The sequence below is a fragment of the Gadus chalcogrammus genome, chromosome 15, assembly GCF_026213295.1.
Source record: "Gadus chalcogrammus isolate NIFS_2021 chromosome 15, NIFS_Gcha_1.0, whole genome shotgun sequence".
NCBI classification, from domain to species: domain Eukaryota; kingdom Metazoa; phylum Chordata; class Actinopteri; order Gadiformes; family Gadidae; genus Gadus; species Gadus chalcogrammus.
In genome coordinates this window covers 17699501-17717412 of record NC_079426.1, presented here as the reverse complement: position 1 = coordinate 17717412, position 17912 = coordinate 17699501, and the positions used below count along the sequence as shown (strand labels likewise).

The window sequence follows — 17912 nt, the reverse complement described above, 5'->3', positions numbered from 1 at the left end:
CTCCGATCCATGCTCTTTTTTGTTTAACATCACTACACAGTGCACAGTGGGTGACTTGCACTCTCTCTCTCTCTCTCTCTCTCTCTCTCTCTCTCTCTCTCTCTCTCTCTCTCTCTCTCTCTCTCTCTCTCTCTCTCTCTCTCTCTCTCCTCTACCTTTCTGCTGGCCTTTGATTTACCGCACCGCTTCTGCAATCAGCCGCTAGTTATCACCTATTAAGGAGACCTGCTGGCTCATGGCGGGATGCCCAGTACCACTCAGAACCACGTGACCTAGGGATTACCCACTGCACTGGAAAGACCCCTGCACTTGAAACACTGGAGTGATCAACTCTAAAAACCTGTACTCATCCTATTCATTGGCTTCTACCTTTGTAAGGTACCAACTAACTAACGATCTAGGTGTACATCTGCATTACATGACTGGTAAACAAGTAAAGTAATTGCACTGGACTGAATAGTTTATACATTGGGTGTTTCTTGTGTGTTTTTAACTAGTTTTACACTTTCCTTCACTTTGCATGGTTTCACCTCATTCCCTCTCCCCACTGCGTACCACCAGAGCACCCGCTTACGTTTACATCTCAAAGTACCCTCTAGAAGTCCTTGTGCCGGATGCCCTTTTCATAACCGGTGCGACCTTGCCCCCCTGCAGGCTGACCTTGGCTCCGTCGACATGGCCCTGGCTCTCAACCGCTACCTTTGCACGGCCGTGCTCCCCCTGCTCACAAAGCACTCCGGCCTCTTCCACGCCTCCGACGTCACCCCCCCCGCCCCGGCCGCCCTGGTCCAGGCCCTCACCCAGGCCGTGTACCGCCTCTCCGCCTCGCCCAACCTCACCAAGGCTCAGAGGGATTCCATCGAGCAGTGCATGCTCGCTATCTGCGGGTGAGACGGCCTGGGAAAGGAGGGGAGAGGAGGGAGGGAGATGGGGTAGGGAGAGATAGGATTGATTCCCGATGTTAGCGTTGCCTCGCTGAAATATGAATGTGCGTGCAATGAAAGAGACCAGAATCTATTTTTCAGGGGGTGAAGCGATACACGCATGCTGTTTTTTGGGGCTTACCATGCGCTCGCAACTGTGGTCTGTTTACTGCCATCTATCCCCCGTAGGGTTATCCCAATCGAAATGTTTTGAATTTGTTACTTTATTGGTCAGCTTTACTGTCCTTATAATTAAGTCATGTTTCCTTTTTAGATTTTTCAAAGTGATGCTCAGGATGTTTCTGGTTGTAGAACACATATTAATTATTAATGGTATTTGTGTGTGCCTGTGGGACTGGCTGTCTGGCTGGGTATTTCTCTGGATGTCTCAGTGAACTTCAGCCATCAATGATCCAGCCTCTACTGCGGCGTCTCGTCTTTGACATTCCCCAACTCGCGGGCCACACCAAGATGCCACTAAAGGTGACAATCTTGTCTGTCCTGTCTGTAGTTGACATCAATATAAATGTTGCATTGCTGCAAATAGTGTAGTTCATCATTGCTGTTTCCTGCCACCAGTTGCTGACCAATCACTATGAACAGAACTGGAAGTACTACTGTCTGGTTGGCGAGTCTGGAAACCTAGGCTCCGCCTCGGAGGAGGAGCTTCATATGTCCAGGAAGTTGTTTTGGGGCCTGTTCAATGCTCTGGCTCAAAAGGTAAACTCACCCAAATATCATCTTACAAACTCTAAGATTAAAGAGTATGAGGACGGATGAGTGCAAGACAAAGAAAATACTTTAGTAAACAGTTATTAGTAACTGCAATAGGAGGTGAGATCGTGAATAATTTGACAGAGAAAGGCCTTATCAACAGAATGAGTTAGAATGGGAAAACTAGTGAGGATCCCTTCACTATTCAATCATTGTAGGTGAAATTATGTTGACAGAAAAGATACGTCGTCCTCAAGAAGGCACACTTTTAACAAACTGGATGTCGAGTGCCTAAGAAGGGAGAAGAAAAAGACATTCAGGCGGTAACATTGCAGAATCCTGTCGTCAGTTGACATATATTTCACTTTTTTCTTGTAGGATCTAGCAGCAAAGCTTGCACACTTTTGCTCGGTTACAAACGGTCACTCATAGCCCATTGATTAATGGGAAAAGGTTTTAAAAAAACCTTTTCATGAAAAATACTGATGATGAAACGTTTCTCCAAAGTTCAGCTTACTGTTCTCACATACTCATCTCAAATATTTTGAGTAGAAATATCGATTTAACTAAAAAGATTTCTTTGAAGATACTTTATATACTTTTCTTTCATACTGTACAACAGAAAACTTGGAGAAGTGGCTATACAGATTGAGTGAATCTAGAATTTCTGCAATCAATACAAGCCAGTCTCTCAGCCTCCACGGTTCAATAGAAGCACACACCTTGTGATCATCATATTGCTGACTGATACGCTTCAGACTCATTTGCCCAAAGAGCTAGGTTCAGGAGGTGCTCTGAGTCCCACATTAACTAGAGTATCGAAACCTCCTTCATCTACGTTTGAAGGAGAGTTCAATCAACTCAGGGTTGCTCTTAAGGAACGAGCCAGTGGAACGAAAACCGTTTCTTTCTGATTTTAAACATGGCAATTAGTCTTATATGATCTTCAACATAGTAATCTATGCCATTTTATCCCTGTTACTGAGTCCCTATGTTCCCCTCCTGTGTTTTACCACTCTCCCTACACTATGTGAAGGTCTCACTCTGCTGAACGCAGGCGGCCTTCTTTCCGCGACGTCTGAGTGACTTTTCTTTATCTAAATCCACATTTGAAGGCTTAATGTGTTCAGCAAATTCTGCCAAAGTTTGCCAAAATCATGTTGGAAGGGTCTGCAATTACTGATAAACAGTTTGTTTATTTTAATGTGAAATGTAGTCTTTTATTAACTCCAAACTTGGAGACTTGACAGCTAACATGTTACAATAATCTGCCAGTCCAGCCGTTGGCATCCCTGAGCGTGGACGCCCGCCTGCTCATTATTGAAGAAACATGTATTTGAACATATTCAAATCACTTTAGATAAAAGCATCTGCCCCACTCTAATCACTTAGCGTTTATCTGTTGCTGGTGATTGTGTCTCTGCCCTGGGTCCGCCCGCCTGGTCGCTCCACAGCCCTACGAGGCCGAGCTGTTCAGACTGGGGCTCCAGAGCCTGGCTGCCCTGGCCGGGGCCCTGCCCCCCTGCCACACCCACCCCTGCTGCCTGAGCCAGACGGAGGGGAAGGGCTCCTGGGACAAAGAGGGCCAGTTCAACCCCCAGCCGGTGGACACCTCCAGGTGAGACATTGCAACGACTTGTGCCGCTATCCCACAGTGCATTGTGGGATTGCGGATGATTGGATTACTGCATTTCCTGCATACCTCATATCGCGACATAAATAAAAAAAATAAGTTTATTTAATTCTGCGTTTATTCAATTATTTATATTTTACTTTCTCGCTCTCTTTCTTTGGATACATTGATGTTGGCATCGTATTTCCCCTTTGGGGATTCATAAAGTATTCACTTACTTACTTACCGTCTGTTGCATTCCTCAGGGCACTGGTGCTGAAGTGCGGCCAAGTGTTGTTCTGATTTTCTTTCCTTCACCTGAACATCGTGTCTCCCTGTGTTAATATAAAAACTTCAGCTCAATGCCAATTTTCTCCCGCCAGTGTGTCGCTGCCGGAGAGACTGGAGTTTGTTGTGAACAAGTACGCGGAGCATACCCATGAGAAATGGTCGCTGGACAAGGTAATTTCATGACAAAACATTCATCAGCGCTGTTAAATTGGACAGGGGTGATTTGTGGATGTGTCCTTGCCTCGTATTTGCCTATTTAGTAGTTCATTAAAGTCTGTTTGGTACAATGCAAACAACTTTTATCTTCCCTCCCCATGACCTGAGAGCCTGACAGCAGAAGACGAGCGGTGCCGTGTACGTGTGTTGTGTCGTCCACGGGCGCTGGATGTGCGTGTTTGAATCTGTGTTTTTGTTCCGTGTCAGTTTGCTAACGGCTGGGTGCACGGGGAGCAGCTGTGTGAGCAGGCCAAGGTTCACCCCCTGCTGAAGCCGTACCGGGCTCTGGCGGAGAAGGTAACGAGCTAATGCAAACAACCCTGGACTTTACGAAGTTGGCAAAGAAATTCGCGGAGGAGTGTTATTAGAGTATATATATATTAGAGCTGTCAAGCGATTAAAACATTTAATCGTGATTAATCGCATTAATGTCATAGTTAACTCACGATTAATCGCAATTAATCACAAATTATTTTTCTATGCTAAATATCCCTTGATTTTTTTGTCCCATAATTCTTCTCATTTTAATTCTCTTATCAACATGGTGAAGTGCATCGGCTTGCCTTGTGCAAATGATTTTTTATTGATAACAACATTGGCATATACTGATCAAAACAGGACGATACAAAAAAAGAGCCTATAGTGCAATTAAACGACTGCTTTGAACAAATGTCATTTGAACATAGCAGTCAGGCTACTGCTTCTTTGTTTTGAGCCAAAGAAAAAAAAAATATATGTATATATATATATATATTTTTAAATATAATAATTGCGTTAATCTCGCGCTAAAAATTTTAACGCCGTTAAAATTGATTTGCGTTAACGCCGTTAATAACGCGTTTAACTGACAGCTCTAATATATATATATTTGGGTTCTTCTTGAAATAATGCAACAGAGTTGCATTATTTCTTAGAAAGGCTCTTCTTAGAAATAATGCTACTCTGCCTCTGGCAACATCCTTCTGGAGGTTTTTTCAATATAAGGCAGGGTTATTGGAAAGTCCTTGTGAAACATAAAAAACAAACACAGTACATCTCATATTATTGAAAGGCCCTCACTTCACATATTGGATTTCATTGTTGTGAAGCCTGATGCCTCCAACGTGAAGCCAGTCTGCCGTGCTTTTGATCCTGCCAGGACAAAGAGGCGTACCGCTGGGCTATCAAGGGACGTTAAAGACAATGCTGTCCATCGGATGGACGGTGGAGAGGAGTACCGAGGGCGACTCCTTTGGTCTCCCCACCACTTGCACACGCAGGCCCCGCAGGCAGGACCGGTACGTGGCCTTGCGTGGTTCTTTGTTTCTTTACATAAATGTAAAAATATATGTAAGAACTAAACCAAATGGACTAACGATACGTCTTCATGTGGTATGTAGTTGTCTTTTGAGGGAGCCTCCACCTTCACTCCCAAACCCTTGGACATGAGTAGTGTGACCTTGTCATGGAACCAGTGTGTAAGTCCCTTCAATTCAATTAACTTGGCGTACATTTCAGCGGTGACTTTGTCATATATCTGATGAAAAAAGGGTTCTATTTGATTTCAGTCTATGGCCGAACAGTTGGCGGAGAACTACCATAACTCTTGGGCCAAGAGCAAGAAGCGGGAGCTGGAGGCCAAGGTGATCCGGTTGGACTACGTTCCATCCTGTTCTTCTGCTCTTTTCTCTTCTCTCCTCCCTTCTCTTATCCCTCCTTCTCTTATTCAACGTTCTTCTCTCCTATTCTCTTCCATCCTACCATCTCGTTCTCTGTACCCTGAGCGTTGCTTAACAAACACCCCCCTGGAGGGTAATGGTTCAATCCCTGAAGAGCACAGAACACGGCCGCACGGGGGGTGAGTGTGTTTCATCCGTCTCTCTCCCTCTCTGTGTCTCCCTCAAGGTGGAGCGAGTCATTCCCTGCTGGTGCCCTACGACGCCCTGAGCGCCAAGGAGAGGAGCAAGCTGCGGGACAGAGCCCAGGACGTCCTGAAGTTCCTCCAGCTCAACGGCTACACAGTGTGGAGGTGAGCGACGGGCACACAGTGTGGAGGTGAGCGACGGGCACACAGGCCTGGACTGTGAAAGTGCGATGTCATGTTAAGGTAAGTGGGCATGTAATGAGGCATTCAAGGTTGACTGGCTTCTCGAAAAAGGCGCCCGCTATCAGGCACCCCCAGTCAAAGCAGGAGTCTGAACACAATCTGTCTTTGTGATTACCGTCAGCGTGGCCTCATAATCGGGAGCCTGTAGGCGCCGTCAGCGAAACGCGGCACCGTCGCTCAATCTTAACTAACAACAAAACAACTTGCACGTCTGATCCGTCACAACAACCATTTTCCATGATTTGTTTTTTAGAGTGCAGCGTTTCCCCTAGATAGCAGTGGTGCTGTGAGTTGGTAACCTATTAACATATCTGGCAATCCATGCATACAGGGGAAACGGGGAAATGTATATTACCAGTGTTGATGTTTTCCCTTCCGCCACAGGGACCGGAAGTCGGTGGAGACGGACTGCCCGGCCATAGCCACCCGCTACGGCTACACCCTCCTACAGAGGCTGCTGTCCTACACAGAGGAGGCCCAGGAGGACATCCTGGAGCTGGGTAAACTTTAGTTTGTTTGGTTTACAAAAATCCATGAATCAATTTATACGTCTGGTGTGCTCCGCAGGTTTTGTGGACACTGAGCTTTGGGTTTGCGCTTTGGGTTTGCGCTAGTACATACAAGTTGTCTGGTTGATTTTGAATGTGCCTCCATACCCCTTGATTTATTATTCTTTGAAAATGTTGCGCTGCATATTATGCCAACAAATTGCGTCTGTGTGTGTGTGTGTGTGTGTGTGTGTGTGTGTGTGTGTGTGTGGTGTGTGTGTGTGTGTGTGTGTGTGCGTGTGGTTCCACATGTAGAGGTGATGCAGGCCAGAGGGCAGACGACCAAGGGCGAGAAGCCTCAGCACCAGCAGAGGATGCACTTTCTAACCAAGGTCTGCCTCAGAACAGAAGCACGCCAACAGCCGAGTCCAGGCCCGCCTCCGTTTGATATGGAATCCCCCCATAGAGCCGGCCGCCTCTCAAATCCTATTATCTCTCATGTCCAATGCACAAACCCCCATCGCCCCCCATCCTCCCAACACTCCTACTCTCTCCCTCCCTTCGACCCAATACACCCCTCCCCGTTTAGTTTACATGTGAGCGCCGGGGATGATGGAAGGTCGCCACGGGTTACCCGACACGTGAAAGCAACTGCGGTGGTGTCATTTATGGAACCGTTTTGGAAGCGCATGTGGGCGTCGGGATTGATTAAAGCATCTCCCAAGCAGACGTGTGTCCCGGAGAAGGCGTGCCATGAAACAGAGTTTATTTGTTTCTGATGCATGCCACTCCCCCTCCCCCTCCTCCCCTTTTTCACTCAGAGCCGGTCTAGTCTGCTTCTCACCAGACACAGCACATACTTGCACTGAACAACCACAAACGGTTGGTTGACTGTAGAAATCCGTGCCAAAATCGCGTATACACATCTGAAAACACACTCGCACACGCACTTGTGCACACACACACACACACACACACACACACACACACACACACACACACACACACACACACACACACACACACACACACACACACACACACACACACACACACACACACACACACACACACACACAAATAAGCACACATGTACAAATGTGTGCTGACTGAGGCGACGATGGTAACCAAAGCAGAAAGTCATTAGTATATTGACGCGCTCAGACGAGACACTGTCTAAGGGCTGCTCTTCTTGGAACTGGGAATTAGGGTGCTTATTATTGTATGAATGGTATCGGTCTGCAACAGCACATCCATCGTTATTACCTTCACGCAACGTGATCTTTGGCTGTTGGCAAACGAGACCTGACTTTGTTCCCTTGATTAACCTTCTTACATTATACGTAAATATATAAACATATTCATCATTGTTCTTAGAGAGAAATACCATACTTATTTGGCCTTTGTTTATGCAGGTTGGCTGTAGTTGGCTTCAGTTGAATTTGACTATTTTTTATATTAATGAATGTAATAACGTTATAACAAAATAAGAGATTTAGAATCTGTTTTATACAGGATTTACCAATGCTACTGTTTGACACCTAAGGGATGCGGTTGCTAAAGTAAGTCCATTCTCTGTCAGGTGGTGCTTCCTCTGCTGGAACAATACCTCAAGAGCCACCAGGCCTACTACCTTTCCAACTCCAGCACGTACCAAGGCACCAGGGCCACGCTTCTAACAAGGAGAAAGAGATGGTCGTCAGGTAGCGAATGGGACCAGATCCTTCAGAAATGTATTATATATACAATCCCTTCATAAACAGATGATTTAGTTTAGTTTTTTAAGAATGTTGACAGGATTCGTCGGTTGGACTGGATAATTAGCTGCCAAGTAAATACTGTCAATGCAAAATGCCTCATTATTTTTCTTCCCATTTGCTCAGCATGTTTTCTGCCATTAATGTATTTATTTTCTTTCCACCCGCCGTGTTGTCACTAGTTTGTTCTGTAAACTGGCGGGTCTAGTGAGACGTCGAACATCTCTCTTTGGTAAGCACGTCGAGAGGAATGCGGAAACACTGTGTCTAAACTGTGTCAGGCTCTACGTTTGAGGGTGGCTGCATGCGTTAACGTACATGCGGGATTGATCTGAGAAATACCTATTTATACAGTGGCCTTTCATATTGCATTACAAAAGAAGCATTTGGAACTCTGTGTGCCTTTGTGTGTGTGGAGGGCTTGTGCCTTATGTTTCTTTGTGAGTCTGCACATCTATGATGTTATGCATCCCTATTTGTCAGAAAGTGCACTTATGTCGATGTTTATTGCCCCCGTCTCTTCTCTGCTCTTTGTTCCACGGTTCTACCCCCCCTTCCCCAGGTGGTAAAGACGCATCCATCAACAGCTGCCTCCATGTCTTGGCTCAGGCTCTGGATGCCAGGTAGGTAGATGGCACCACCCCCACCCCACCCCCCCCCCCAATCCTCCGGTGACATTAGACCGGGTAATTGATCCACTGATGCATTGATATCATCCCTTCAGTGCCCACAACTCCCAGTCTCTTAACGCGGTGCGGTCGGTCCTTTTGTTTTTGTTTTTCAAAAGCAGATCAATGGCTATCGTACATTTGGCTTGGGGGGAAAAACACAGCTGTTTGGTCTGGCTGGTGGCACTATATTGTGACACTTTATTTTGTTAAGTTGTTTTGCTTAGGGTTAACAGCCATGGACAAGAATGTTTTGCAACACACACGATCATATGATCCACCTATGCATATTGTTTTATGATGAAAATATCATGCGTGCTTCGTATTATCATATATATGTCATGAATTACATCCGTAACATTTATGTAACTTATTAGTCAAACAAATATGCCCACATAGATAGTGATCACTTATTGTATCACAGGGGATTTGTAGTCTGTTACGCCTTTACTGTTTCGCCAGAGACTGCCAACGACATAGTCCCTGATTGTCCCTTTTACGTCGTTAACTACAACAGTCCCTGATTGGCCCTTGTACGTCGTCAACTACGACGTAGTCCCCAATTGGCCCGTTTACGTCGTCAACTATGACACTGTCTCTGATTGGCCCTGATTACATTGTAATTTCTGGAAATGGGCATGGGCAGCAGGAGGGCCGGACTGTTCCGTGCAACAAAACAGCCTGGAGGTCCAGATCCAGATGTTCTCCATGGCTAAGGAAGCCTTCCCTATCTCCTCAGGACCCTGATGCAGGGCTCCTCAGAGGTCATCCGGGCCTCCCTGCGCTCCTTCTTCGATGCGGCAGCCATCGACCTGGAGACGACGGTGGAGCACCTCTCCATGACCCTGGCGGCCGTCCCCCAGGGCAGGGGTCCGGGTCCGCAGCATCACCGGGGCCTGGCCAGCGTGTGCGGCTACACGGCCTCCACCCTGCTGCCCCTCCTCACCGCCCTGTCCCAGCACCTCAGGAGCCAGGGCTCTGGAGATGACCTATTAGGTGAACAACACAACTATACCGTAACTGTAAAGGTGGTCTGTTGGTTATCCAACTGTGGTGGTAGTAATTTAATAATCGTACCTGTCGCACCAGTTAACACTGTCTATAGGCTGTAGAAATTGCGATAAAAGAAGGGAAGAGACAATTCTCACCTCGACAAGCAATGGCGGATCGTTCATTTTGTCATATAAAAACCGTTCAATTCAAGCATCGCACCGACTGGCATATGAACACATAAGTCACGTGATCCTTAAAGAGAGAGTGTCCCTATAACACAGAACGAAAACATGTCAAAAACATAGTATGGTGATACATTACTGTATAGAGTCCACCACAAGACTACACTTTGTTGCTCAAATGTAATATTACCCTCCTCCTTGAGGCTCCCAAAATGTCTTTACACTTTGTTGCTCAAACTTAATATTACTCTTCTACTTGAGCCTCCCCAAATGTCTTACGATATTGATACCCCCTCCTTCCCCCCTGGAGACTGTTTTAGTTGTTTTATTTTTCTTATGTTTTGTGTGTATGCTATGTGTGACTATAGGCTACTGCTGCCTGTCTTGGCAAGGACACTGGAAGAGATGTTTAATGTCAATGATGATTATTATTTTAAACTAACTAATAGTAGTTGTCTTGCATTTTAAAATGTCAGTGCACTTTTCAACCCTGAATAACAGTAAAGCTATTTAATAATTGATTTGCATGCATAGTAAACTACACTTTCCATGAAGAATTACCCTGTTACCATAAATTGACTAATTATGATGCAATTAAATGCTCACACAATAGCCTGCTTTCAGACACACGTGTAATCCTGATATTCTCCTGATGGGCCGTATGTGTGAAAAACACATCCCACATCCATGACATTTGTTACCATGAAAATCTCCTGAATAATAGTACCCATGAGGTAGTATTTTCTCCGTAGGAAATGTAAATTACCTTATATGTGAATGAGGAGTAGAAAGTCTGTATTCTCACACCACTTCAGTGGTGTGTTGATGACGCTTCTGAATGTCATTGAGTTGTCCCCCCTAAATGATAATCAGCCTGTTCGCCTTTTGTTCGCTGAAATGGTTAAAAAATATTTAAATGTTGGCACTGTTTATCATTTGTGGTGAACTAATGTTATACGTCGTAGTAAAATTATAGGCAAAATGTTGTTATATTATGCACTCAGAAATTTGGTACATTATCGACTGGGGTTTCCACATTATTGCTATGGGTTTAATTACAACTAGAGGTTGAACGTGCGCAACACGCGGGTGAAAACTCTAGTATACATAAATGCAGATAATAATAATAATGTATTATTTGTTTGGCACCCTTTCAAGACCATCATGGTCAAATTAAGCCTAGTTCAGATAAATATTTGTGATGGAGAATGCATGCAACAGAATCAGATGTAAACTGTGCTGTTCCCATGGCTGCAGGGAGAAGTGCGGTGAGCATTCAGCGCCGTCGCACCGCAGAGACCGGGTGCTTCAGCTTCGTTGTTCCAGGATTTGGAAGCGGGCGATGCACTGGCCTAATCAAAACAAAACCATTCTTACAGGGAACTGTGTTACCCCTAGGGACGACTAATCAATGATACACTTGTGTTCATTGGCAACTGATGAAAACAAATACCACAGCTGGGATATTTGACTGAATGATTACATATTTGTTATGATTACCCATTTTTCAATAATCACTGAAGTGTACTTTTGGTATGTCGCTATCAATTCATGTGCTAACTGTGTTCCCTTTATCGCCCTGTTGTAAACTATCATACGTTCTGAATCCACACAGCATCTTAACAAGGTCAGGCTCCTGAGACCACATGAGACCGCTTCAGACCACCAGTCAGTCACCAGTTCACACTCCCTAGATTTGATTCGACTCGTCGCAAATCTTGGAGCCGAACCGGGCTTCACAGTGCAGATAACATCTGAATACTAACTGTAGGGAAAAAAATGAACAAAAACCTTTTGTTTGTCAGTTCTGCCTTCAAGCACAACCAAAGCCTTTGAATTGGGCGGTCTAGGAATATACACACCTCTGGGAGAATGAGAAGGAACAACATATACATTGAGTCATTGCACATAAGCGTTATCCAAAAAACACCTTTGCAATGTATTTGTAATTGTCTTTAAATGTTCAAACTACCATGAAAGAGATAGCTTTTAACATCCCTTACCACCTGATTGTAGTTGCGTGAGGCACCCTGAAGTGTGTTCAATCACGCAGAGAACCGGCATGAGAGATGACTTCTAAAAGACTGCTGGGCTCCCTGGTTCCATACGAAGAGAGAGAGAGAGGAAGGAGGAGAGAGAGGAGAGAGAGAGAGAGAGAGAGAGAGAGAGAGAGAGAGAGAGAGAGAGAGGAGAGAGAGAGAGAGAGAGAGAGAGAGAGAGAGAGAGGGAGAGAGAGAGAGAGAGTCCTTGCCTTGTTACCTTTGCCCATATGCTAAGCAGCAGGGAGGAAACAGCTGGTCTCCACACTTCCTAAATATCACACAGGAACCCCCCCCCCCCCCCCCTTACACACAAACGGCCTGGTCCTCTCTCCTTCTCCTTGCTCCTCTTCCTTCTGCTTTGAAATCAGATATCATTAACCAAAGAGCAGCCCTTGGCATATCCTCCTCCTCATTGATCTTTCGACCTTCCCCATAAATCCGTCATTAGGTTAATAAATAAACTGCAAGTCATTTATCGTCGTCCTCGTCATCGTTTCCCTACGGTCCATTCCTCGCCTTGCGTTGTGCCCATGTCCAGGCTCCCAGCCTCTCCCTGCCACCGGATGAACCCTGGGGAGTGGGGGGGAGGGGGGGAGGGGGGCCTGAGGACCATTACTCTGTTTATAAGTCAGTAGTATTCACAGCTTTGGATCATGGTTCATTATGAATAATTAAAGCAGTCAAGTTAAAATGTTGGAGGATGGTGATATCATCCGTCAGGATTCGATTGGAAAAGTGACAGAAAAACACTGGCCAGCTCTGTGCTAGTGCACTTCCTATTTCGATTGCATCTCGAGCTCTTCGTTCTTCTTCTGGCATACTTCAGGGCCATATGTCGTACGCACTATGCCTGTGTAAGTGCGCGAATAGCGAAGGTGCAAACTGACTCTGTGAACCGTGGCAATGTTGTGCCTGACCTTGTGTTCCCCAGTGGGGGATCGCCAGGCGTACTGTTACCGGATCCTCAACTGCCTGTACAGAGCCTGGGCACCAGCTGCAAAGTGTATGTGGAGGGGGTAAAGCCTTTAGCGCTCTCCTGCCACTCCTACGCCTGCTAGAGTGTGTGGTGCTGGCGTGATTGGGTGTTTTGGTCGTGGCATGTGTAGAACGAGTTGCTAAACTAGAATATCTATTCCAAGCGCACTCTTTTTGAGTAGATTCCAGTATGATTGCGTCCTTTTTTAAGTAACTATCGAGTTCCTAGAAACACATCAGTGTATGATTAATCCAAAGGTTTTATAATTGAGAAGAGGGTCACTAACGAAGATGCTAGTTCTTCAGTAGGTGAAGCTAATGATTAGGAGAGACATGGTTGTCACCATGAATGAAGTGTCTCCCCTGCCACCGCCCCCTCATCCGCGTGTTCTCCGTCGCAGACAGAGGTCAGCCGCAGGCGCCTGTCTGGCCGACCTGAGCGGGGTGATTCCCAGTCAGCGTCCTGGAGCCGGCCCCGCCCAGGACCAGCCCAGCCCATCTTCCCACACGCTGAGACGACACCGAGAGCAAAGGTAGCCATAAGAGCACCACCCTCCCCCAACGCTCCCCTTCACCGCCAAGTGACACGCCCAGTCACTTCAGTCCTGCCGCTGCTCCCTGCTTATCTGTCGTACCCCCAGACCTGGGGGTGCCCGGCAGCGCGGAGGAGCTGTGTCCCCTGCTGCCCTCCCTGGAGCAGGCCCTGGGGGAGGTGGAGACCTTGGCAGCCGCCGGCGCCGGGGCTCGCCAGGCCCACTACGGCCACGTCACCGAGGTCACCCTGCCCCTGGTGTGCAGCTACATGGCCCGCCGGTGGCAGCCGGTGGGACAGCTGGTTCACCTCGACACCGCTCTACTGGGCCACATCCTCCGTATCCTCCACAACCACCTGGGGAAGTGCCAGGGGGACTGGATGCAGCAGCTCGCAGGTGGAGCATTTAAGTTGTTTTGTTAGAAATGTCTGCGCCGTCCGTCAGCTTTCAGTGAATGAGGTGCGCCGGGAGAATATATGTTGATGGCGGCTGCCTCCGTTTGAGCCAATTTAGGTTCTGAACGCTCCCAGCTCATTACTGCAATGTAAGACTTGTCAATGGCAGAGAAACATAGGGAGGGAGAGAGGGGACGTTTTTTGCGTTGTTTAGTTTAGTAAAAATCATCCTCTCTTCTTCTTCTCTCTTAAACACAGCTCAGTGCAGCTGATATCAACCGATGTTATTCACTACTCTCACACATCATCGGTGTGTCTCCCTAGTCTTCGCCCAGCCAATCATCTGTGAGGCCTGCCCCGCCCTCCTGAAGAGCCACTTCCTGCCGCTGATGGAGAAGCTGAGGAAACGGGCGGAGGGCATCCTGCAGGAGGAGCGCATGAAGATGGACGTGGCGTCCCACAGCGACCGCTCCGAGGCCGAGCTGCGCATCCAGGAGAAGTTCATGGTGCTGGTGCGGGACCTGTACGCCTTCTACCTGCTGCTGATCCCCTTCGTGGATGCCAAGCGGTGAGGACACCGGAACAGTGTGCTACAGTACACAGCACATGGCCCAGAGGCCCAGGCAATGCATACATACAAGACTCACCCTGTGAGTCGATATCAAAAGGGGAGCCCTCGTGATCATACACTATTGATTAGGAGGGGTGATTGATGTCATACCAGCTAAAAGGTTTGAAATATGAATAAAGACAAATATTTGTTTAAATATTTCAGCGCTTAAGAATTCATGTAAGCAATCTGCCCCCCGGTGAAAACAGCTGAACATTAATAAATAATCGTAATAATAACTGAGAAATTATCAACTCTAATTACATTTTGGAAGGGACTAGGTTTTCGCCGACATTGACAAATAATATGCAGTGAAGATTTTTCCCATGGTTCCTATTAAGCTTTCATGCAATTAATCTCTGTAGCATTGTTGGCATGTTTGGTTGTTTCAGAGCCAGCTGGTTAAAGGAGTGCGACCCAGAGGCCCAGCAGTTGTTTGGCATGGTGGCCGACATCTTTACCTTTTGGGCCAAGTCTCATGTGAGTGTGTGGGCGAGGACAGATAATGAGGGTTGTTTTGGTTAAAAAGTGTATCCTCTCAACAGCGTACCAACTCACACACCCTTTATGTACAACAGAATTTCAAGTGGGAGGAACAGAACTACGTGGTCCAGAATGAAATCAACAACTCAGCCTTCCTGGTCAACAGCAATGACAAGATGTCCAAGGTTAGCAGTGAAAGCACAATCCGCATGTCAAGTTTGATCACTGCCCTGAATGTTCCTGAAATACCGCCATGGCTGAACTCCCGTCACAACCTATGGCAGGCAATAATAAGTCCCAGTGCTGCGTTTCCAATGACATTAGCCCTTTTCACCCGTTGTCAAGGCGAGAATTGCCCCTTCAGTCGTTTAACAAGTAGGCTGATCATTCGCTTCATGGGTTTTTCAATTTTCAGCCCATGGACCATGAGAACAGGAAGTCAAAAAGGAAGGGGGATCGCTATTCCCCACACACCTCTCTCATTGTTGCTGCCGTGAAAAGGCTGCTCCCTGTAGGCCTGCGTTTCTGCTCTCCAGACGACCAGAGCCTTATCGCACTGGCCAAGAGCCACCTCCATCAGGTAGAAAATAATTGGTGGTCATGTCCCCTTTTCCTTAAGCCGTCCCACAGCATTGTGCAATGAATTTGAAATCCCAGACTGCCGAGAGAACAAATTTAAAACGAAAGAAAATACATAAACGGTCGGATGACTGGATCGTTTCCTTGTTGTTTTCATATGTATTTCTTTCATGACTTTTTTCGTTTCTTTTTCCTCCACAGAGGGATGCAGACGTTGAGATTCAAGAGCATATCTGTAATGGTCTATTACAGCTTCAGAGCCGGGTAAAGACAATCCTTGATTGACAGAAACTAAAGCTTCCATTTTCTGCTTCTAATCGAATGCCTTGACAGGTGGATTTAGTTTGCATAAAAAATGACCCTTGATAATATAGCAACAAGATTTAGGGAAACAACCTTACCCATCCCCCATAGCAAACTTGTTAACATTGGCATATCTACAGCACAGGCTGGCTTCTTTTGGATTGTTTAACATAACTAAACTTCGATTTTTAATGTGCTTCATTTTATTTTCCTTGGTGATACTGATGAAAAGGTTTTAAACATAATACACAGAAACCGTCACTATCATTTGCATATGAATTCATTATTGTTGAGTCTTGGACTATTGAGAGCACTACATTTGTCCAAGGCAACTTTAGTGTGCACACTATTTAATTAAACTTCAAGATGTTCACTATTCTTCCAATCATGTGTTCCAGTAGTCAGTCGTACTTGACTGTAATGAGAATAATCCACTGGCCTGTTTCCCATTAACATTTTGTTTTCCAAACATCAGCCTCGGATGGCTCAGGAGGGTTGACTGACTAGTCCAATCCCCGGCTTCTCCTAGTTAAATTATCTCTGAGCAAGACACCTAACCCAACCTAGTCCTGACGAGCTGGCTGTTGCCTTGCATGGCTGACACCGCCGTTGTGTGTGAATGTGTGTATGAATGGGTCAATGTTAGGCAATAATGATAAAGGACTGGTGAGAAAAGCTCTATATAATACAGTGCAGTAAGCATTTACTCCTATATTCTCTCAGCAGGACTCAACAGTGAGCCAGTGGCAGAAGGACCTCTACAGCGAGCCAATTGGGCCGCATAAGGACAGCACAGACATCCAGAGCAATGCAACGAGGATCCTGCACATCGCCCGCGTGCTCTATTACCTGGATCAGGTAGGCTTCACAGAGAGGGGAACATAAAAGGACTCTCTGGAATGACGGAGGTGTTAATGGATGGACCAAAAGGAGAACCAGATACAGTATCTGTGTTGCCCTTGACCTGTGGGTCGGGTTCCCCACTTATATTCACCTGATTGAGCTCATCTGCGTATCAGTCTTCGCCTTGGGAGGTTGCCGCATTATGAGCTATATTGATATTTGATGGTGATCAATAAATTCATTTTTTTTTAGGTATTCTCATAAAGGTACTTTATAAATAACAGACAGGGCCAAATTATTTAGCAATTCAAATGTAAGTTTCAAACACTATACTTAGTTATGGCTATTTGCACTAGAATGGTTATATATCGGTTTCACAATTTTGATCTCATTGCTGCTGTAGAGCCGCAAGAACATTGCAGTCGCTGGTTAGTTTGTTTCTATTCACTAGGTAGGGCCTACGGTATATCAAAATGTAAATGTAGCACGTAGCGGGCATGAAAGAGAGAGGCCATGGGCCTGTGGCCTCCTTGCCAGTCCTTTTTGTTGTGCTTTTTGGTGGGGGTTTTACCGGCCCTTTGTCATGCCCAGGCCCCCGTCCCCCCTCTTGGCGTCCCTGCGTGTAGCTTGTTGATGGGGTTCAAACAATGTGTGGGGAGGCAGATGCACAAAAATCCACAACTTAGGGGTCACGGGCCAAAAAAGGAAGCATGCAGGATCCGTCCCCACCTGGGCTGAAGAGCAGCTGGTTGGTACCCCCTTCTGGTGAGGAGGGATTAAAGCGTTTGTGTGCGTTCGCTCACCGTTTCCTGCCGCTTGGCTCTTCTCCAGGTGGCACACCCTCAGAGCGGCAAGAGAGCCGCCTGGCACACGGTTCTATCCAAGCAGAGGAAGAGAGCGGTGGTGGCCTGCCTCAGGATGGCCCCCCTGTACAACCTGCCCAGGTCAGATCTCAGGACACCAGACCCCACCGTATTCACTGTAGCGGCCATCTTGGTTCTAAACAGTAGCAGTGTCCCCACCCAGCTTCTGTTTAGAACCAATAAGGCCATTCAATTGAATAAGGCATGTAGATGGCTTTGTTTTGCTCTGCATGCTCGCCTAAGTGTTTTAAGTGCCTTGTTACAGATATGTTCACAATTTACTAACCAATCGGGCCAAAAGGGACCAAGTCCCATTGTGCATATTCAAATTATTTCAGTCTAGAATAAGTTCTCAG

General features: G+C 46.4%; 1 protein-coding gene across 1 annotated transcript in view; it reads left to right on the top strand.

Moving 5' to 3' along the window:
• The window catches only part of ryr2b (ryanodine receptor 2b (cardiac)), a 73678-nt gene that overhangs the window by 37571 nt on the left and 18195 nt on the right, over positions 1-17912 (top strand). The window contains 25 exon segments of the mRNA XM_056609997.1: positions 655-887; positions 1316-1406; positions 1503-1643; positions 3092-3255; positions 3633-3711; positions 3964-4053; positions 4895-4922; positions 4925-5050; positions 5641-5764; positions 6227-6342; positions 7913-8033; positions 8270-8319; positions 8650-8710; positions 9495-9863; positions 11188-11198; positions 12904-12946; positions 13349-13480; positions 13530-13876; positions 14200-14443; positions 14878-14965; positions 15064-15153; positions 15384-15548; positions 15749-15811; positions 16574-16708; positions 17525-17637. Coding sequence (XP_056465972.1) covers positions 655-887; positions 1316-1406; positions 1503-1643; positions 3092-3255; positions 3633-3711; positions 3964-4053; positions 4895-4922; positions 4925-5050; positions 5641-5764; positions 6227-6342; positions 7913-8033; positions 8270-8319; positions 8650-8710; positions 9495-9863; positions 11188-11198; positions 12904-12946; positions 13349-13480; positions 13530-13876; positions 14200-14443; positions 14878-14965; positions 15064-15153; positions 15384-15548; positions 15749-15811; positions 16574-16708; positions 17525-17637 — 3224 coding nt within the window.